The sequence below is a fragment of the Agrilus planipennis genome, unplaced genomic scaffold (assembly GCF_000699045.2).
Source record: "Agrilus planipennis isolate EAB-ADULT unplaced genomic scaffold, Apla_2.0 scaffold153, whole genome shotgun sequence".
Taxonomy (NCBI): Eukaryota; Metazoa; Arthropoda; class Insecta; order Coleoptera; family Buprestidae; genus Agrilus; species Agrilus planipennis.
Genome location: NW_020438996.1, coordinates 658,441 through 681,512, shown reverse-complemented (window position 1 = coordinate 681,512; position 23,072 = coordinate 658,441). Strand labels below are relative to the sequence as shown.

At 35.0% G+C, this 23,072-nt stretch overlaps 1 protein-coding gene across 1 annotated transcript; it reads left to right on the top strand.

Moving 5' to 3' along the window:
- The first annotated feature begins 9,178 nt into the window (after positions 1-9,178).
- Positions 9,179-22,008, top strand: LOC108738065. Its single transcript, XM_018471291.1, has 9 exons — positions 9,179-10,065; positions 10,126-10,551; positions 10,615-11,129; positions 11,212-11,348; positions 11,587-11,807; positions 16,605-16,858; positions 21,102-21,301; positions 21,365-21,498; positions 21,556-22,008. The coding sequence occupies exons 1-9, from the start codon at positions 9,316-9,318 to the stop codon at positions 21,826-21,828; spliced, it is 2,910 nt and encodes a 969-aa protein (XP_018326793.1). The 5' UTR covers positions 9,179-9,315; the 3' UTR covers positions 21,829-22,008.
- Positions 22,009-23,072: the final 1,064 nt, after the last annotated feature.

Genomic DNA, 23,072 nt, shown 5'->3' with positions numbered 1-23,072 from the left:
CTAATAGTTCTTCCGCCCTTTTTTCCATCCTCCTCTGTACAATTCTAGTTAAGATTTTTGACGCATGGGAAGTTAAGCTAATTGTTCGAAATTTCTCGCACCTATCCGCGCCCCTCTTCTTAGGTAATGTTACTACTACGTTCCGTTTATAATCCTCTGGGACTATCCCCGTTTCGTAAATGTGACTAACTAACTTAAACATGCGATCTCTAACCTCTTGTCCTGCATGTTTTAGAATTTGCCCCTGTATCCCATCTACACCTGGCACCTTATTATTCTTTAAATTTTTTAATGCTACATCGAACTCTTCTCTCATTATAGGATAACCAAGCTCATCTATTTCCAAACAATCTTCCTTCTCTAATATATCTCCTAACTCAGGGCCTGCGTAAAGGTTCTCTAAATATTCTTTCCACCTATCTGCCTTTTCCTCATTTTCTATCAACATGACCCCTGCCTCGTTTCTTATATTATTACTACTGTATCCTACATCTCTAAAATTCCTTTTAATTATATTATAAGCCTCATCGGTTTTACCTACTTCAAACTTTTCTTCTACTTCTTTACACATCCTATCAATCCACTGTTCCTTAGCTGCCCTACACTTCCTAATTATTTCCCACTTTATAGCTTTATATCTTTTTTGCCCTTCTTCGTCTGTCCTGTTTTTGTATTTCCGCCTTTCGTCTATTAATCCTACAATCTCATTTGTTATCCAGGGTTTCCTACTTTCGTTTTGTTTAAGACCTAGTACCTCTGTAGCTGCTGACTTTAGACACGTTTTAATGCAGTTCCATTCTGTCTCTATGTCCCCGTCATTCGTTTCTCCAGCCGCCATTAGTATTTCGTCTGTCATTTTACCTAGCCTATCACGCGCTTCGTTACATTTTAGCTTTTCTAAGTCGAGACGTCTCCTACCTGCCCTCTTTTTCAGAATTTTGAATTTAAGATTGGTCTTCATAACTACTAAATTATGATCGCTATCTATATCTGCTCCTGGATAACTCCTACAGTCCTTCACTTGATTTTTAAATCTTTGCCTAACAAGTATGTAATCTAATTGATATCTCCCTAAATCACCTGGCATCTTCCACATATAGCGCCTCCTAGCGTGATGGTTAAATAACGTATTCGCGACGGTTAAGTTATGTTTATCGCAAAATTCTATCACCCTTTCTCCCCTATCATTTCTATTGCCTAATCCAAAAGTTCCTGCTATTGCACCCACTTTACCTTCACCTATTACTGCGTTGAAATCTCCTAAAACTATTAAGTTGTCCTGTCCTTTCACTAAACTTAACACATCTTCTATATCTGCATAGACTGCTTCTACGTCTTCATCACTGTAAGATGATGTAGGCATGTAGACCTGCACTAATACCGTTCTTACCGGCTTTGAGTTTAATTTAACCATAACTATCCTATCGCTTTTTTGTAAATAACTTTCTACACTCTGCCCTACTTTCCTACGCATTACAATTCCTACACCTGAATTACCTTCTACAGATCCTGTATGTATTACTCTAAAGTCCCCACTCCAGAAGTCTCCAGCTTCGGGCCAACGGACTTCACTTATACCTACTATATCTAATTCTAATCTATCCATCTCTATTTTTAAATTTTCTAATTTCCCTACCTGCCTCATTGACCTAACATTCCACGCTCCGACTCGTGAAACATTGCACCTATCCCTATTGCACTTATTGATGACATCCCCCGAGGTAGTCCCCGCCCGGACATCCGAATGGGGGACTAGTTTACGTCCGGAGTGCTTTACCCCAGAGGACGCCATCATTTAATTTCAGTAGTTGAACGTTTTACTCGGGATCATAATGTGGTGGTTTCCCGTTGCCTTCCACATCGCAGTATTGTGCATCAGAGTGCCATACCGATCCTCGTGATCTCTGCCACCCTGAGTACTGAAAGAGCTGCTGCCCTCTTTCAGGGACTTGTCTTAGTCTGGTTTCTCTTTAAGAACCCCTCCATTATGGTTGAACCTATGGCCCGGCTCCCTAAATCATCGAAACTCGCAAGCCGATCCACCCACTCTAGTTTGTACCAGAGTTTCGTCAAGATTCAAGTCTCGTCGGATCGGTAAAATTGTTATCGAAAATTAAAAAAAATTGATACAGACAAAGATAGCAAATTTGCGGCTTCTTTTAAGACTATTAAGAAATTCAAATAAACATTAGTAGTGTGTACTATTACTACCTAATATTTTTCTAATTAGATTGTTGCGCGAGTGTGCGAGGCCCCTGAAAAAGCGAGGCCCCGGGCGGTTGCCCTGTTCGCCACCCCCAAAGGCCGCCCCTGTATACTGGCGATCCGAAGATCGAACTTATATAATTTTATATTGTAGCGACCAAGAGCGTGATTGTGTGCGATTGGGCATACGTGTGTGTGAGCGGCTTATCGATTCGCCGACTAACCGCGGGCGCTTTTCTTCATGTGCGCCGTATCTGTAGACGTGTGTGTCGTACCTGCGTTCTGGGAAAGCAATTAAACTATTCGAAGAAAACGAGACTTCTCTGGAAGGCTGAAGAACTTTCCCGAAAGAAGGCAAGGGAGTATAAAAAGAAAGAGACGATCGCCGAAGGAGAGTAGAAATAAATTGACCGTTGCAGAGGCGAATCAAGAGATAAATTGAAAGTGATAGAAGTGAAATAAATAGAACAGTGAATAGTAACAGTAGTGTAAATAAATAGAATAATTACCTAAGTCTAGTAATAAGTTAATAGTGTTTTTGAGTCCTTCAATAATAATTAGTGTAAATAAATAGTTTTCTTCTTAAAATTTAATTTGTTAAACCTACGAACATTAAAACTGGTGTCAGGTGGGGTTTAGTAAAAGACATTACAATGGCAAAGAAGTTATACGAATTGGAAGGAAAATAGTAAAAGTCTGAAACGTGAATTGGAAGAAAACAGTAAAAGTTTGGAAAATAATTTAGAAGAAAATAGTAAAAGTTTGGAAAATAAATTGAAAGAAAATGGTAAAAGTCTGAAACGTGAATTGGANACTATTCGAAGAAAACGAGACTTCTCTGGAAGGCTGAAGAACTTTCCCGAAAGAAGGCAAGGGAGTATAAAAAGAAAGAGACGATCGCCGAAGGAGAGTAGAAATAAATTGACCGTTGCAGAGGCGAATCAAGAGATAAATTGAAAGTGATAGAAGTGAAATAAATAGAACAGTGAATAGTAACAGTAGTGTAAATAAATAGAATAATTACCTAAGTCTAGTAATAAGTTAATAGTGTTTTGAAGTCCTTTAATAATAATTAGTGTAAATAAACAGTTTTCTTCTTAAAGTTTAATTTGTTGAACCCACAAACATTACAATATAATATATATAAACAGTGTTTTTGCTGGTATTTGCCCAGTGGTTTTGTGCATCGACAATGTAACTGTCCTTTGTTACTACGAGGCACTTATTTCCATCATTGGTATCCGTAAATGATACTGCCACATCTATTGTAATTATCTCAAAAGGCCTACTGGCATTATACTGACGCAGGGACGATCGCTGTCGCTTTTATGGTTCCTTATTGGCTGCAAATCGTATATTTCCTACACCAGCCTTCGAAGTCTTTCTTGTAGTTGACCCAGTACTCACATACCCTTCCAATGGTCTTGTTAGGACCAAAATGTCCTCCCGAAAAACCGTCAAGAAGGTTCTGCAGGATTTCCCTCACAAACTTCGCAGTATGATTAATTGATATCTGCCTTCAATAATACCTTGGTTTTCTACACTCGTTTGGGGGATCTTCTTTATCAATAGAATCCCATTGAGTCAAAAATGATTTCACTTCTTACCAGACCGGCCGTCTTCGTTTAGTTCTCAAAACCTACCCATACGGACCTATATCTGCACAAGCTCTTTAACCATCACCCGGAATAGAAACGAGCTGTCATAAAAACACTGATTAACTGTGTCGTACATGTTTGCGAACTCTCGCAATTGAAACCCTTCAAGCAAATGGATACACCAAGCAAGAAATAAAAACGGCGCTACATCCCAAAATAGCTACACAAACTTGTACGCCCGCAGCCTTTTTGCCGTATGTATCCAATGTCACTGACCGAATAGGAAAAATCCTACATACACACAACGTCAAGACCATTTTCAAACCTACTAACAGGATTCTCAAGCTCTTTCGTTCCGGAAAAGACCCACGAGAAAAATTGGCCGAAAATTCTTCGCGTCATGGTCAGTCAGGCATCACCACACGTCGGGCGGTGAACTCTATAAGGGTCTATCCTAACTCCGTGAACGATTTTCGTCGACTTTCGTCTAATCAAAAGCTGAATTTTTGACAAACCAACTGAAACTAAATCGTGACCTTCATGTCGACCTATGTGGAATCTGCAAACACATCTCCACAGACGATATCCAAACCGAACTTGTTCACAAAGGCTTTGTCATCCGCGGCGTCCACCGAATGTCCAACGGTGGAAAAATCTGGCCTTTAGTGTCTGTTCGTCTGGACTTCGAACTTAGCAAGGTCTGCTACCTAAGCGTAAAGATTGAGCCAGAAGAGCCACTAAAAACATCCCCCAATGCTGTCTTTGCATGAAAATCTTCCACACGGCTAATTATTGACCGCAACCATATCACTGCCCAATACAAAGCAAAAGATCTCCCCAAAAATGTCATGGCAGAGATACCAGCTCCCCCCTCTCTCTCAAAAACATAATGCGTTCCAAAACACCTCTGCAACTTTTACTATAGAACAGAGAGTCCAGGTCTTCGTTCAAACGTTCGGCATCCTACAAACTTCCACCAATGTATATTACAGTCCACCTAAATAATCTTTGTATGGTTGCCTGGAATGCTCAAATATTAAAGGTAAATTGACTGAACTCAAACACTTCCTCGAGGATAAGTCAGTCGGTGTTGCCTACATCACCAAAACTCATTTGACACAGAAAATCAAACTTTTCGTCCCAAACTTCTCATCCTACAGAAATAACCGTGAAAACGGCGCTACCGGCGAAGTAGTCATTCTTATTAGGTACTCTTTAAAGCACAGTTCTATATAATTGACCACAAATTCCTTAGAAGCAGTCGGCATCGAAGTCTCGCTAACATCCGGCCCTCTTAGGATTATCCATCTATACTACCCCCCTTCAGATAGAAACCTTTCTGAACTCTTCCTCCTCCCAGGATTGTCGCAGGCAATTTCAACGCTAAACACGTCTTTTGGGACTGTAGACAAGCCAATAAAAAAGGCACCTCTTGCCATAGATCTCGACCTCAACCTCACAGTTGAATCCCTGACCCCACGTTCCTTCCTGCCACCCACAATAAATCCCCTGACATTCTCCACATTTTCGTCACAAAAACTGCTACCCTTCCAGCCGATCCTACATCTTTGACGCACTTAGCTCGAAAAATCTTCCATCCCTAATTGAGGTCGGTCGCCCACTCAACAACCCCCCAAACCCAACCACTTCACTAGACTGAATAAATCTGCTAAATCCTCGAAACATCTTCATGCAAGTGCACTCCAATTCTTACAATAACGGAACTTGACGAAGCTATAAATCTCCTTTCAAACGAGATTACCATTCAAAGGAAAAACCGAATCCGCCGCCTGTGGTAAAGACACCACGACTCCACACATCGCGAGGAACTTAACGCCCTCCAGCGAGAACTAAAACTCGCCTCACAGAAATCCGCAGCGCCTCTTTCGACGAATACAACGCCCTGGCAGAAACACACCTCAAAAGCACTTAAAAAGTGATCCACTCCGGAAAAATTAAGGGAGATGAAGATATGTGAAGGTACGCCAGTGCATACCCATTCCACCGCCCAAGTGTAACCACTATATTTTCACAGTCAACTTATTTACATCATTACGCACAAACAGCTGTTGCGAAGGTCACGAATAGGTATGTGTTTGTCAGTCAGTTGACGCTCGCGATAACGAAAGACAATAAGATAACGCAGCTGCAAAATTGTTAACTGTTCTCAATCATTGACAGTTCCTTAACCGGAGTACTTTTTACATCCTCTACGTTGTGGTACTATCATAATATGCACTCTGCGGTGCCTCCAGATGTTACCCTTTTAATATTCCAATATAAAAATCAGACATAGTGTATAAAAGCTAGAAAAATGTACAAAACAATAATAGCATATTTATACCTATAAACACTCACATCAAGTACACTCGCAATAAAAAAAAAATGAAAAACAAGACTTTACTTTTTAAAGGTTATACCTCAAGGAGATACCTTGTGTTGATGCCAATATTGACTCAATAATGACGATTAGCGAGGACAACCAAGATGCAGCATTCTCGCACGCACGATGTGTTACAGATGTTACAACAAAAACAAAAAAACTTAAATGAGAATAAAAAAAGCGAAGCTATACCTAGAATAAGGACGACGACCTATACCTAGAATAAGGACGACAACGGCAATCGATGAGTTTCTAGTGAATGTTTTCCGAAAATTGAAAGACACTAAACCAAAAAAAAATAGCTTCGTGTAGCCGAGACACACAATAATAAATAAGCGTCTTAAGCAATAGCTATAAATTGTCGGAAAATTGTTTAAAATATCGTCAAAGTTAAAAAAATCAGTTTTTTCAAAAACTTTGGATCGTGTGAAACCTTGTAGCAATTAACCTACAACCCACAAAAAATAAAAGCAATAATGAATAATCAACAGCTAGATGGAACACATGCCGACGTTATTTCTTATTGCTGTGACTGTTTCATATCGATTACAAAAATTGTGTCTACAATTGTTAAACAAATATTTATACAGTTTGTTCTTGGTAGTGAATATAAGATCTTTTTTTTAAGCAAAAAATTTTAATATTTCTGCTTATTGTGTGATTGTTACTTTATACTATTTACAATACTGTAGAATTTTAATAGTCAATCTAAACTGCTTTTTTTGAAGTAAAAGCTTATATTTGTATCTATCGTGTGATAGTCGCTGCAAATAATAATAGCAAAATGTAACATATATATGTAAAAGTAGTAATGAAAGCCCACCAACTTGCGATAAATATATGAATAAAAGTGCTGTAACTGAGAAAGACAAAACCCTGGATAGCAAATGAGATTTTAGGATTAATACCTAGAAGAAAGGCGGAAATACAAAAACAGGACAGGCGAAGAAGGGCAAAAAAGATATAAGGCTATAAAGTGGGAAATAATTAGGAAATGCATGGTAGCTAAGGAACAGTGGATTGATAGGATGTTTAAAGAAGTACAAGAGAAGTTCGAAGTAGGTAAAACCGTTGAGGCATATAATATAATCAAGAGCAATTTTAGAGATGTAGGGTACAGCAGTAATAAAATAACAAACGAGGCAAGGCTCATTTTGATAGAAAATGAGGAAAAGACAGAAAGGTAGAAAGAATATTTAGAGAACCTTTACGCAGGCCATGAGTTAGAAGAGAAGAAAGATAGTGTGCAGGTAGATGAGCTAGGTCATCCCATAATGAGAGAAGAATTCGATGTAGTATTACCTTCTCAGGCATGAAGGTCTAGTCAGAGACATATTAGAGGCAGAAACGAAAGTTAGGAGGGGTAGAGGCAGACTTAGTTTAGATTACTTACAAATAGTTAAGGATACGGGTTGTTCTAGTTTTAGGGAAATGCGCAGATTAGCTCAGGATAGGAAAGAGTGGAGGTGCGTGTCCAACCAGTCTTAGGACTGACGACCTTATGATGATGATGAACTGAGGTAGGTCTTGGTGAATTTAATGTAAGTTTATCTTCAGTATATTATATTGTTACTTATAAGGAGTTGTGTGAAAAAGAATGCGGGAGATTGTAGCGTAGGGCTTGCCAAATTTGTATTCATAGATGTAAGAAGAAATAGATATGTTCGTATATCAGAAGGGAATCAAAGTGAAATACAAGACGTTAGGGGAACCGAGAACCGATTACACTTTGACTCCCTTACTTATTTGTACCGCATGTTTGATTTGTACATGCACACAAACGTTTTCATCCTGATAAGTATAAGTTGTAACGCAAATATCCATGCATATATTACTTTATTAACACAATTTTCAGAGATGGGTATTGACGACATGGTCGTTTCCTCTCTTTCTAGAGTGGTCAATTTCATGAGGGTAAACTTAACTTTTGGGTGTTTCATTCCCACCAGCCACTAATGCTGGTGGGCGAGCAGTCCCTCCGGACTATGCCGGAAGGTAGGGCGGAAAGCCCTCTTCAGCCTGCTTTCAGGAATCGTGGGAATGGGTGGGTGGTGGTTCGGGTGAGAAAGTTGAGACGGACGAAATGAAGACATAAGAGAGTGAAAGATTATCTGTGGAATATTACTGCCTCAGCATTTGCCTAAGTGATCCAAGGAAACCACAGAAAAACTTGGACCAAGGCAGACGGACCCGGAATCGAACCGGCGTCCTCCCGAATGCTAAGCAATGGTCAAGACCTCTAGGCCATGCCGCTCGGTATGAGAATGAGGGTAATGCTCATTGCTCTATATATGGCAATAACAGATAATACGGATTCGTAAGCAAGGGAACCAAAGTGGAATCGGTCCCTTTGGCGCCTTGTAAGTGGAATCGGCCCCCCTAGCTTCTTTTTAGATACTGTTGGTGCCTAGAGGCGTTTCGTTAGTGACTATGCGGTATATATTCCCTATACCGTTTTAGTACATTACGCGTAAAGATGGACAATAAGTTGTTAGCATCATGCAGCTGATACTGTACGCGTTATGGATTACGGACTTTACATATTGTCAGTACATTGTACTATTCGTCATGGTGATCAAAAATATATACGTATATGAAGCACGGAAATCACGTCTTCGCCTTCATTTTCGGGTTTTTTGCTAATTATTATCTAGTAACTGACCACCACATGACAAAATTAACCAGTATCAAGCGATTCCCTATCGATCTATATAATTTATTTTGGTGAAAGGTTATTATTTAGAATTACTTCAGCTACAAACGATTGCAATCACTTTTAGAGCAATATTTCTATTTTGTCGATTAGCATCAGACGGTTGATTACTCAATTCCTCTTGCTTCAAATCATGGTGTTATATTATTTGTAAAATATTTAAATAACAATGAACTCTTATGCCATACTCTATACCATAGATAATTCATAATTAATCTGCTCTGTAATCTGCCGATAATCTATGCCTTCGTATGCTGATTACTTACTTACCCTTTGTGTATCTATTATCTATGACTTACTCATAACCTAAAAAAACATATCGGTTCGTTATCAATCAAAAGTCATAAAAATGTAAAGTGTAACGGTTGTTTCCCTTATTCATCAATGTGTTTTACTTAAAAAAACTAAATTCTAAAATGCAACACGAAAAACCAGATAATAATTTTGACATAAATTCTATTATAAGTGCATTTGAGTGTGATGCTTTTCAAAACACTTTTAGTACCTGCAGAAGAATTGATATCTCAAAGGCAGGATTATCCAGTCAATTGGATGATGTTATTTTATGGTTAAATAATGGCTTTACACCAATGACTCTAACTACCTTAGAATCCTGCACTTTGGAGGAGGTACAGAACTGTATAGCCAAAATCGCCTACATCTTGATAAAATTCACTGACATAAAAAACGTGTTTCAAAAAGCTCTGAAAAATAACCAAAACAAAAATAATTCAGTTTACATATTTAACTGCAAAGTGTGCAATGAAAATATTAAAATTCCAAAAGGTGTAAATTTTTGGACTGCTCTTCAAAATCATGAACATATTGAAGAAGCGTTAGCATTTATGAAGAATATGAAACAGCCAGTTAATTCAGCTTGGCATAATCAACTTTTTAATGAAAGCAATTTAGTCTTTGAAGAAGTAAATAATCAACAGAATGAAGAAAATAACATCTTTTTGCAACAAATTAACAGATGTATAGTAAAAAGATCAGTGAATGAAAATTCTCAATTAGATAATGAAGAGAAATATTGTAAACAAATTAGCAATATTGAAAATGAAAAGTACATGAGATATGATAATGGAAATTTTATCTTCAAATTTAATATTGACTATGATGAACAAATTAAAAAACGAATCTATCCAAGAAGTTTATTGGAGAAGGTATTATACATATATTTTAATGTGCATTGTTTATTACAAAAGTGATTTTAATTTCTTTAGGTAAACAACATCGATTTACTTAATGCTTGCACGGTACAACGAAGAGGTCCTGACTGTGTGTTCTGCTTACTTTGTCAACGTGAGGTACCATTTCATTCTACTTTTAAAGCTGTTTTTGAACATGCATCAGGTCATAAACATAGTCTAAATGCAAAAAAGAAAAAAATGATAGATGCTTTACAAAAGTATCATGAGGTATGGATGAGACAAGATTTGGAATACCAATCACATCAGACACATTTTTTGCCTTATACAGTTGAAATGACTAGCTGTCTTCTATGCTCTCAGTTTGTGCATTATAATAACTTGATAACCCACATTGAAGATAAAAGTCACAAGAGTTTAATTCTTCAACTTCAAAGAGCAAAAAGAAGAAACATTGTGTACTTGACTGAATTACAAATCACTGTCTATAACCAAGAAAATGTAAGCTATTACTTTTCTTACACTTTTAAATTGTTTAATTCGTTTTACTTTACCTTTACTTAGAATGGACTTGATCAAGTAGATCAATCTAACCAAAATTCAGAACGTTTACATGGAAGAGTTCAAGTTCCTGATGAGGATACTGCTTCTGAAAGTGAAAGTTCATCATCAGTAAATATAAAAAATACAAATTGTGAAAATTGTAACAATATTGAAGCTCTTTCCATTGGAAACAATTTAATAATTAATAATTTACCTCCAACTAAGCCAAAACATCTAATAGTTAAGGCAATTCTTAAAAATGACAGTAAAGATATTGGAGATTTACTAGAAAATCGTTATCTGAACCATCTCAATGTCATCAAACAAGAAAAAAACATTATTACTTGCACAACATGTAAAGTTAGTTTTAACTTAAACATGCCTCAACTGCATCAGCATATATTAAGTCAAATTCATAGAAATCTAACTGGAATACCGATACCATCATATAGATATCAGTGTGACATTTGTAATACTATTTTCCGGAAGCAGGAACATTGGACTGAACATTTGAAACAAGTACTGCACCGTGAAAGGTAAAAATTAAGAAGTATTAATTTTAGTTTTTATCTTGTAATTTTCACTGTAAAAAATACTTCTTCACTTATTTTTTTGAAGATGTCGAAATGTGGAGTCATCAACAAACAGTGCCTTAATAGAATATGAATGTAAAACATGCAGAGTTGTAATATTTGGCGATGACATTTCAAAGCAAACGCATGAACAATTAAAAGTGCGCAAATTGAGAGAGAAAGGTAATTATTTATTTTCTAAAAAAAAGACGACTACATTTTTTGTATTATACGTTCTTTTTTAACAGAAGTGTTTCCTTAGAAACGCGATGTCAAAATTTTTTATACTTAGTAAACAATTAAAATCTCCAAAGTGTTAACATAGTAATAATTATTAACAGGATGTATTTTGAAGAAGGTACTAATTATAACAAATGACTATAGTAAAGTGATTATTATTGATAAAGTATTATTTTTTCAGATATAGTTTTAAACGATAAAGCAAAATTGTTACTGCAGTCGGAGGCGCATATCGCACAAGAATCGATTAAAATGATTGTGGCTGCCTCAAAAGTCTTGGATCATCTGGATGAGGTAAATTATTGTTGTGCACGAATAGAGCAAGTCCTTTCTGAAGATCTGGGAATAAAATGCAAAGCTTATCCTTTTGGATCACGCATCTCGGGACTTACATGTGACGAAGTAAGATGCACAATTATTTTCCAAAAATAATAAGTTACTTTTAACTTGCTGTTTTCATTTACTTTATATATTGACTTGACAGAGTTTTACTTCGTGGGTCTGCATGTATGAAATACTTTTGTTAAGAAAAATTATTTCGTCTACTTTAGGTCATTTTTTACAAACTATGAGTGTTGCATTCAAAATTCTTTACTTCATACCCTTAACCAAATGCCCTCACCGTGCGTTTTATGCAGTGTTCTAAATCATGTCTGTCAAGGGGAAGGGAAAGAAGCGCACACTTTTTATGGATATTTTTTAAAAATATTTTGATAAAAAAAGTGAAACAGAAATAAGTGGTTTATAAGTAAGTGATTGTGAAGAAAATACCTTTAAATGGGAACTTTTGAATTTTTGAAGAGTTAAAAGAATGAAATAGTAACGACTAATGGATATATCTTTATTAGAACGAATGTATCTAACCTAATACAACACAATTAACCTACATACGTGAAGTGTACCAGCAATTTAATAATTATTTTTTGTATACCTGAGTCTGTAAATGAAATAAAACATGGTAATAATCACAAAATAATAAATAATGACCACATCGAAACTTGGGAAACCCCTGTGTGAGCCCGTGAGCTAAAAGAGTACATTGACATAAAATAAATAAATATATGCAGTACTCTCTGGCCAGTTTCTATAAGTGGTAGCTGTTCCGACAAAGTGAAACAGTTACTCTCTCGTTTTCCCTATCTTTCCTCACCGTTTGTGCCATTACATTTGCATTGTGCTGTTATATAAAAATTTCTCAAGCATGCGCACCATGGATAAGGTGTCTCCGAGGAGAGAGAGAATAAATATAGTTGGCACCGTAATGACAGCATTTTCCTATACCAACTGGTCATATAGGGGTATTGGATGTATGTATTACGTTGATCACTTGTTGGTCAAATTAAAAGAACAAGTACCAATCAAGGCAAACGTAAATAAATGTATAGATTATAGAATTTAAGATTTCGTGTGTATGCAATAATAATTGTTGGCAAGAGCAATTTGTCTTTTACATGTTGATAGATACGAAAATAATAGAATCGACAGACGTACGTGTGTAACTGTCGTTGGCGGTATGTACCATAGACATATATTAATGGGCGTGCCTTAGCCGTATGTCATTGTAATAATTTCTTGGCTCGAAAAGTGAGGGAAATGACGTATAGTTTCGGACTAGTGCTATCTCTTTCATGACACGCTTACGCACTATCATGAAAGAGATGGATATTGTCCGAAACTTCGTTCCATCTCATTCTTTTGTTGTACTACAATTCTGACCGCTAAGGCATGTCCATTAGGAAACGTCGGTGTGTACCTAAAAGCAAGGATAACTTGTAAATGGTAGCGAATGTCTCAACTTTTGTTTAAAATGAACATGGAAATAATTTGACTCGATCTCCTCTAGCCTAAATTATAAATATTATGTCCCTTGTGTTTCCGTTTTCACGTTTCGTGTGCTGTCCTGAGATTTCGTTACTTTTTCAAACCTATTCCTAATATTTACGACCTCAATAAACAAAACTGTTCTTTTCAGAACAAATTACTGATTCTTTTGCTTGCTTTCCATTTATCTATGGTCGTACACTTTAGTTATCTATAGAATTTAAATTTTGAAGAAATTAAAGTAAAACTTCATTTGACTCCAAAGTTGTTGATTGATTGCTACAATTTGGAAGTATAACCGCATGCAATCTTAGATTTTATACAGTAGTGCTAGTCTATTTCTAAGCGTATTCGGTTTCTATTAGAAACTGCTACCAGCAGGATCGATTGTAGCCGATAATATACTGTAATGTTCGTGGGTTTAACAAATTACCTTTTAAGACTCACAACGATAAAAACTATTTATTTACAGTAATTATTATTAAAGGACTTTTATTTAATTATTTCTAACTTAGGTGATGAATTACTCTATTTATTTACAGTACTGTTACTATATCACTATTCACTGCGCTGTCAATTTATTTCTAGATTCACTTCTGGAACGGTCTATTTATTTCTCCTCTCCTTGGCGATCGTCTCTTCCTTTAAATACTCTTTGGTCTCTTTTCGGGAACATTCTCGAGCCGTCCGGAAAAAATTCTTTTTCACTGAACTGTTTCATTGCTTTCCGAGAACGCAGGTACGACACACATATTTACAAATACGGCGCACATGAAGAAAGGCGTCCGCGGCTAGTCGGCAAATCGATAAGCCGCTCTCACACGTATGCCCGATCGCACACAAATAGGCTCGTGCTCTCTACAATACTAATACTTATGTATATACACATACATTGTATATAAATAAACTCACAGGTTGTATTTTTAAGTTAAACGATGCCAGTCTAAAGAAAACTTCTTCGAATTAGTTTATATGAAGACTTCGTATTTATTCAAATATTATGTTACATAGTCCTGCTGTCAGCAACTTGAATAAAGAATAGAAACCACGGTAAAATCACAACGGTATGTCATTGCGCATCTATAATAAGATATGAATATTGTTCTGGCTGTCACGTCATTTTGAAGCGATAGTTGGAGTTGTTGTGTTCAAACCTTCGAAGGTTCAAACGTTCCAGTTTAGTAAATTACAAGAACTGGTAAGTTCGAAATTGTGGGCGCAGTAATTTGTTGGATTGATATGCGGTTAAAATATTATTTGTTGACTTATAGTCCAAGCAATAGATGTAAAGATATAGTAAATAAAACACTGTTATTTACTTAGGAAGTGCCTCCGCTACCGGAACGGTTTCCTCAAATTGAATTAATGACTGCTGGTACGGCTCTTTACATTAGAAGAGATAAAGCAATGGTTCAATGAGAAATGTTTTTCAGAAATCTGATTTATCCATTTCGAGATGTTTTGAAAAACTAAGAATTTTCATCAATAGCTCGATAGCGCCGAACTGCTTTTAAACATTCTCGTTTCTCAAGCCACTTTTTAAGACAAATTTTTTGGTGTGAACAGGAACTTCCGATTTTCACTGTCTCCAAGCGCTGTTTCTAGTTTTTCTTATGGTGGCCATATTCAATCCTTGGTTCTCAATAAGTACTTTTCAATAATGTGTAGCATGCCTACTAAATTTATATTTATATGGAAAATATAAACCAAAATAAAATTAACTTTAATTTCAGTTTCTTTCATGTTAGAGTTAATTTTATTTTTGATTCATATCCTTCATATAAATAAAAATTTATCAGGCATGCTGTACATAATTAAAAAGCTCTTATTAAGAATTATCTAACTAATCAAGAATTAGTTATAAACGCCATAAGTAAAACAAAAGTAGCTCAATATGGAAAAGGACACAATGAGTTTGAGATGTTGTGAGCATCGAAATGTGGGCACACTATATAACCTCGAAAAATTTTGAAATTTATTTTTTTTATTTTACTGGTATATCTTGTTAATTGTTTATTATTTTCGATTTATGATGTTCCCAGAGGTTTGTTGTTAAAACTCATTTATAAGTATTTTTTTCTGAGTAGGTAATAGAGCAAACAGACATTACTTATTTTCTGAGTAATAAAATTGTTGGGTTGAAGTAGTAGATAGATATGTACTTTGAACGTATGCATACTTGCTAACTTCCCAATTTGCAGGTATCAGGTGCTAAAGGTGCGTAAAAATATTACACGCTTTTCTTAAAGTTTAAGTATTGAGTTTTTCTTAATGTTTAATAGAATACTGTTAAAAATTAGTTAATAACACTGCCAGACGCTTCAAAGTTCGCAAAAGAAAACATAATTTTACGTAGTATGATTTTCAATATTTCAATACTTTTTGTAAGCAGCCAATCATTTGCAAGGGTCAAACATCCAGCGGACAAAATTAAAATGTCATTGTGTCGTTGAATCATCTATTTATCGCGCTTGCGCTTGTACTCAAAGCGACATTTTAATTGTGTCTGAGAGATGTTTGATCCGTACAATTGAGCTGGCTGTTTACAAAAAGTAATGAAATAATTCCTTAAGTATCATACGTAAAAATGAAGACTCAGACAATAAGTAAAATTACGATTTCTTTTACGAACTTTGAAGCGTCTGGCAGAAATTACCGTCGATTGGAAGTGCTTGACAGTGTTGTTAACTAACTTTTAACAATATTCTGTGAAATATTATGTAAAAATCAGCTCTCAAACTTTAATAAAAGCGATAATGTTTTTCCTTACCTTTAACACCTGTAAATTCGCCCTCAGCCCAAGATAGCAGGTATGCGTACGTTTAAATTATACTCATTTTGTTACTCAGAAAATAAACAATGTCTGGCGGCTCTTGAAGTATAATAATAATAATAAAATGTAATTAATTTTTCAATTAACAACATTTAACCATAAAAAAGATGTTGATTTAGGTATGAAATATGATCTGATTGACAGCCCCTAAATATTTCATTCCAGTTTTTTTCATCTTTTTTCTGTTATTGCAGGATGGAACTGCACACAACACCATTCCTAACGATATATCATCATATATCATTTAACACTTTAGGACGAACTTTTATTTACATTCACTTCACTTCACTATCCATACTTTTTACTGTGGTCCCCACACAACAGAATAGTATAACACTTTCAGCAACTCCGTACTGTATCTCGTCTTAAAATGGCGTTAAAATGTTCCGTGCGATATCGATTCCGGTCGGCAGTATAGTACTCCATAGTAGAAACCGAATACGCTTAAAATTTAAGTTCATTCCACGTAGATGTTTTCATACGCAGAACACCCTCAGCCGTAGAGATGACACAGCCTACTCCGATTTTTTCTTTTATATTTATAGAATAGTGATTTGGATGTATTTGTTGATCTCGGCGGCATGTACAATGGGGCATGTTTTCAAGATGCAAAACATCAAGAGGAATTTGTAAAAAGATGCGCAAAAGTATTTCGTAAACGATCATCAGAATTCACGGACATAAACTCTATACCGACAGCACGCACCCCTATCGTTCAGGTGTATCACAAATTAACCAACATCGACTGCGATCTCTCCTTCAAAAACGGACTCAGTGTCGAAAACACAAAATTTTTAAAGTAAGTTGTAATTATCGTAATTTTTTATGTTACATTATGCATACACATCTACAAAGGTGCACGTGAGTTTTATTATCTCCTATTTTTGTCTGTTAGTATTAACACTAGTCTAATTATAATTTAAATAAGTATCACAAAGGGTCTCGCCGGGTTTCCATATGAAATCTGCACTGGCTTCTTTTTGAGATTAGTGACTTTAATATATTACTAGTTGTTGAAAATATTTTTTGTCCAATTATCAAACCCCTAACTTTTTTTCGGAAAATGGGAATAGGACTAAAGGTTGTTGCTCACATGTTGCATCAATAATTTATTATTTGTCACATGGCCGTTACAAATCGAAAATCATCAAGTCCGCTGAAATATTAACACATATATTTGATGTTACAAATACTACTATACTACTATAGAAGAAAATAGTGACGAAGATTAAAATATTTCAATATTTTTATATGGAAAATAATAGATATTAATATTTTATCAAAAATGCTGTTTTTATTTTAATTTAGGTGGCTTTTATTGGATCAGCTAGAATTTAATATGTGCCTGCTTACATAGAATTTGGACTTTTTAAATATGTTCCACCCATCACACATCTATGTAATTGTTACATATTATAGTTGGCTAAGTACTGATTATATGTTTTTTTTTTGGTAGTTGTACCTCAGGAAATAGCCACTAAAAAACACCCCTATTTTGTAAATATATTTTTTTGCAGTCTTATAGTTATTTGGAAAATTATAAAAAAAATATATAATGTAAAGCTAATTAAGAGCTTTCATGTCGCGTTGGTTTCATTCGAATAGCTATCATAGTTTCGTAGAAAAATAATTTTGATGTTACGGGATGCAACCCCCATTTTCCAAAAACGAATGAAGTTACAGGTTTGATAATTGGGCAAAAATTATTTTCAACAACTAGTAATTTAAAGGCATCAATGTCAAAAAAGACGCCAGTGCAGATTTCATATGGAAACCCGGCGAGACCCTTTGGTGTATGAAGCTTGTGTTCTACAACAAGCTAGATTGTGCTGACAGATGCCAAACAACGCCCAGATTGAAAAGAGTAAACTATAAAAAGTATCACAAATTGGGCCTATGTGAAATTCTGCGGAAACTCGCCTTACAATTTAACGTCTTCATTCTCTGCCTTTATCCAGACAGCTTCTGATTTTCCAAATAACATTATCGTCTTTAATACTTCTACAATCACTTAATTTCACCTCAGTAATGTGTCTGTAAATATATACAGGGTGTTTTCAATATAAGTAGCAAGTTTGTAGAAAGTGATAAGGCACTACAAAACAAGAAAATTAAGTAAATTTTTGGTGGTTCGAATGTCCACCGTTTTCGAGGAAAACATATTTGAAAGTACAGACAAGGATCAATCCGGCCCTGGTAGGATCACGCAGGAAAATACGACAATGCAACGCCGCATTCAATTAGCTGGTACTTAGCAGCATCCGTATTGTATTTCTTTTGGTTTTTGTACTCATATATTGTTTGTTATTTGTCAGATTAGATTAAATGTAAATGCCGATGTTTATATTTACAGCCAGCTTAGAGTAGTTCATTGTCCTTTTAAAATTGTAGAAGTAGGTCAGTGCAGAGTATTATTGCAGTAATAGTAAGCTGTTGACATTTACTTTATTAGTCTTTCCACAACCGTCACTGTTTACATTTAGTTGTTGTAATTTCTGTATACATTGCCACTTCACACCCAGGGCTGGCTTCGAATTACTACTTCGTCTGCTTTTCTTTCATTTTTTTGTCCCTTAACTGCTTTACTCACCATGTTATTCCCTGCTGCATCTAGTTAATACCCTCCAAAGCACGCTACTTATTTCAGAAACACCCTGTGTAGTCATCTAATTTTCTATCAAATGACTAGTAGAGAAATGTGCAGAGCCTGATTAGTACATATTACAGCTGCAAAATTAAAGCACTCTTTCTGAATTAGCATATTTTATCACTAAAAGATATTGTTACGTACTTTTCCGGTTTTGCGAGTCCCAAAGCCTATATCTACTGGGGTAATATCCAATGAAGATGCATTTCTGTGGTCGAAAATGTAATTTTTCTTGCAGAAGTTGCTTGAGAATCGTCAAGAATGCAATAAAGCCAAATATTTTGAGGTAATTGTTTGCTTTAGCAGTTACATCTCCGATGGCCTTGAATTTTTAAGTGTGTTGTAGAGGTGATTATGCTGTTCATTCAAGTTGGGCAGGGAAATCATAGTGAAGCATAGTTTTAGAACGTTGAAAAATAATAACAATACGGTACCTACACTATTTCGCAGGTCATAAAGGTCAATCAGTTTGATCACCTCATTTTTTTTTCATTCTCTGTTATTAACAATTTTAAAAATATTATTTAACAAATACCTCTACACTTAAATGCGTATTAACTATTTTATTGTTTATTTCATATCAAAACCTTTGAATGGTTATTCAAATCTTTTACATTCAAATCATACATTTACTAATATACGAACTCTACGAAACGATAACAATTTAGAAATGTCGCTAATGTACAAGACCTCACTCCAATCTTTTCTTAATGAGAACATTTATATATTTTTATTAACTAATTCATCATACATATAGTATTGGAAAATTTTGCATGTCAATGAAAACTTCATTTGCTACAATAAATTCATAAAAATATTTAAAATTTTTTAGGACATGCCTAAATTTTTATTCTCACAGTGAAATAACTGTGATTGTTATTTTTTTTGTCATAAACGATTTAAAACAGTTTTTCTTTTTGATAACATCAATTATTACAGTCTGGTTCCTCTCGCAACTCGTAATTCTTACGCTTACTACCCTGGTATTGTTTGGGGGTCCCAGTGCATGCGCACAACTATCTATTCTTAATAATTGACCTTGAAAAAGTTTAATGCTTAATAAGAATTTTTCTATTGCTGACTAATTAATTAAACCGATTGACCGTTTATTACCATTTTTTGACCTTTCATATTGTATAATTGGTCAAACCAAATTCCACATATTAGGTGTTAAGATTGCGGGCCCCCGTATTGTTATTGTTTTTCAACGTTCGAAAACTATGCTTAATTATAATTTCTGCGCCCAACATATATATATATATATGAAACTGATCAGTATAATCATCTCTACAACATACTAAAAATTCAAGGTCGTTGGAGCTGTGATTGCTAAACTACCCAATTACCTATTTTGATTTATTAAGTAAGCAGCGGTTTTGGAACGCTTCAGACCATTAGATATGGCTGAGTTTAGAGTTGAGCATCATACATCGTGCTTTGTCAAAGATGGTGTGATTCATCTTCTCTGCTACCCCATTTTCGAATTTTATGCAGTAACCATTCATTTCTACTTTTCGAACTGAAAGTAGGTTGTATTCGAGATTCGGTACCGAGAGAACATTTCTTACAGCAAGAAAATTTCCATTTTCATTGACAAAACTTGAAAATTTAATATCTCCAACTTTTTCCACCAGTAGAAAAGTTCCAGGGTTAGCAGCCTTTATTTTTATTGGCTCTTCTAGTTGTTTCGTAACAATCATAGAAATATTATTGTTCGTCAGATGCTCTGAGGCGCCTGAATCGAAAAAAAAAATTATTTCGTGGTCTGAACTTTCTCCGATAAAAGCTGAAAAACGTAAACCACTAGAGTTACTTTGTTTATCATCTTCTGTTATTGCATTTGCACAATTTTGATATTTGTTTTTCGTATGCTCTTTTACGACAGACTACCATTTAGTAGTCAATTTTCCCACAATTAACGAGAATGTCGTTTTTTTCATTAAAGTTCATAGTTAAAAGTGTAGTCAGTAGTTGTCTAGCGATTCACAATATTTTCATTACGTAAAATGCTGTTTCTTTGTCCTTCGCATATTCGCATATAATAGCTAACAGCAATTTTTAGGATTACTTGAGATTTGCATTTTCGATCTTTCTTATGTTCTGCTAGTTCTCTTTCCTTTTGCCTACGATTCTGTTCTGTTTCGTTATCTTATAATTTTCCGTTCCCATCGAATAAAGGAGCACTTCGTCGTTTTATCAACTTCAATGATTAAACTACCTCATTCAATCATAAAACGCAATTGTTCCATACTAAAATATCTATTCTTTAGCCTACCAGTATGTCAAGTCGTACTCTTTAATAACTATTTACATTTGTCACCATTATATTGTAAATGCAAATGAGTTCTTTTATTTACCTAGAACAAGTGTTATAGACACGTATATTTTTTTACAGGTTCTGTGTTCTAGTGCAACCAGCTGCGCAATCGCTCATTTTATATTTAAAGGAATGGTCAAAGGTCACGAAAATGAATGAGCGTATTACAACATACGCGGTAGCAATGATGGCAATATTTTTCTTACAAATGAACAGTTATTTGTTACCGGTCGAAATACTGAAACGTCTTATGAGTAATGCAGTAGTTCATATAGACGGTAAATTTCGTATTTGTAATTATTTTTAACATTCCAAATACACTTCTCGAGTCTTGCTTTTAGGGTGGGAAGCAATAGATCTTTCTGATCCGTTTTACCAACTTTCGAAGATCCCTAAACATAATTTGACTATACCTATAAAAACTTTACTAATGAATTTCTTCGAATTTTATGCTTCCTTCGATTTCAAAAAAATGGTAAGATTAAATACCAAGCGAATAATAAAGGTTTTTATTCTACTTTTCCTATTACAGGTCGTTTGTCCATTACTGGGTAAACCGGTTCCTAAGGCATCTTTCATTGAAAAGTCGAATGGCGAATGTTTACCTGCAGAAATGTTACCGTATATTACCAAACTAAAATGTTCGGATGATGCGGAGGTGTTTCGAGCTCTTTCGCCTTTATGCATCCAAGATCCTTTTGACCTGTCCCACAATTTGACTAAAGCTTGTAGTAATGACACGGCGACAAAATTAAAAAGACTTTTCGCCCTTTCGCACAAGCATCTTCAACAACAGGCAACATAGTATACAGAGAAAAGATAATTTTACGATATTTTTCTTTTTTTTTTAATTAATTTTCGTTGGTTTATTTAATGGAATATGTTACTGATACAATGTAGCGCAGAATCGATCCCAACCGACATAGGAATAACTAGAAAACTTTTCTGACTACTTTGCGATTAAATGTTTTTGATTTACTATTGAGATATAAAAGCGTTTTTGTTTTTTTCCTTTTGTATTCGACAAACATTCAAATTATTTATTTGATTTATAAGGTTTACTTTGTGTGGTCGTTGTTTCATTTTACAAAAATAACAGTTTGCTAATATAAATTAATTTTTTCAAAGAAACGCATAACTGACAAATTACGTTGATATTTGAAACATTTTGTTTCAAATTTATTACTAAATATTTTTATTTTTTGCAAAGATTATCTAATCAGTGAGGTTAGTTAATCTTTTTTTGAATTGATACGAGCAACTTTTAAAAATTACTGCGTTTCCACTGAATTTTGAAAAGAGCGCAAAAAGATATTGGTATTTTCTTCATATCTCGTAACATTCAATTGCTTCGGTGAAGATAAACAAAGTTAGCAAATGCTTATGCTATTAAAATATGTGTACAGTTAATATACTATGTAAAATTAAGTATGTAGTTAATTAAAAATTTACAACAAATTAGTTTTTCGATTTTACATATACTACATGCTTATCTGTAATACTGTATAGCACCCATGAAATTATTGCAAATGTGGTCTATACATCAGGTAGACGTCAGGGGATGGAGCCGAAAGAATAGAGTTGACATATCAACTTAACAAGACAGAATTGGTGAAACGGTCTAGTAACCAAGTTAAACAGTTAGAAGAACTTCTTAGCCGTTCACCTGATGCAATAGGATGAGTAAAACAACGTATTTGAAGGACAAAAGAAATTGTAAGAAAACTAAACGAAGTTGCAACATATAGAGAAATAACAGCTAAGCAGCTACATCGATGAAGAATATAAACATTGACGGTTGTGGAACGAATATTAAAGTAAATATCGTCAATTATACTTAATTTAATCTAACAAATACACGGGGAGAAAAATGCAAGAGAAATACACTACGTATGCGCTCTAAGTAACAGCTGATTAAATGCGCCGTTATAATGTATTTTCCTGTGTGACCCTATCACAGCAGGACTGGTCCTTCCATGTACTACTCAAATACGGAAGAAATTAAGACTGACCCAGACAAAACATGCTATAGGAGATTCATGCATTTGC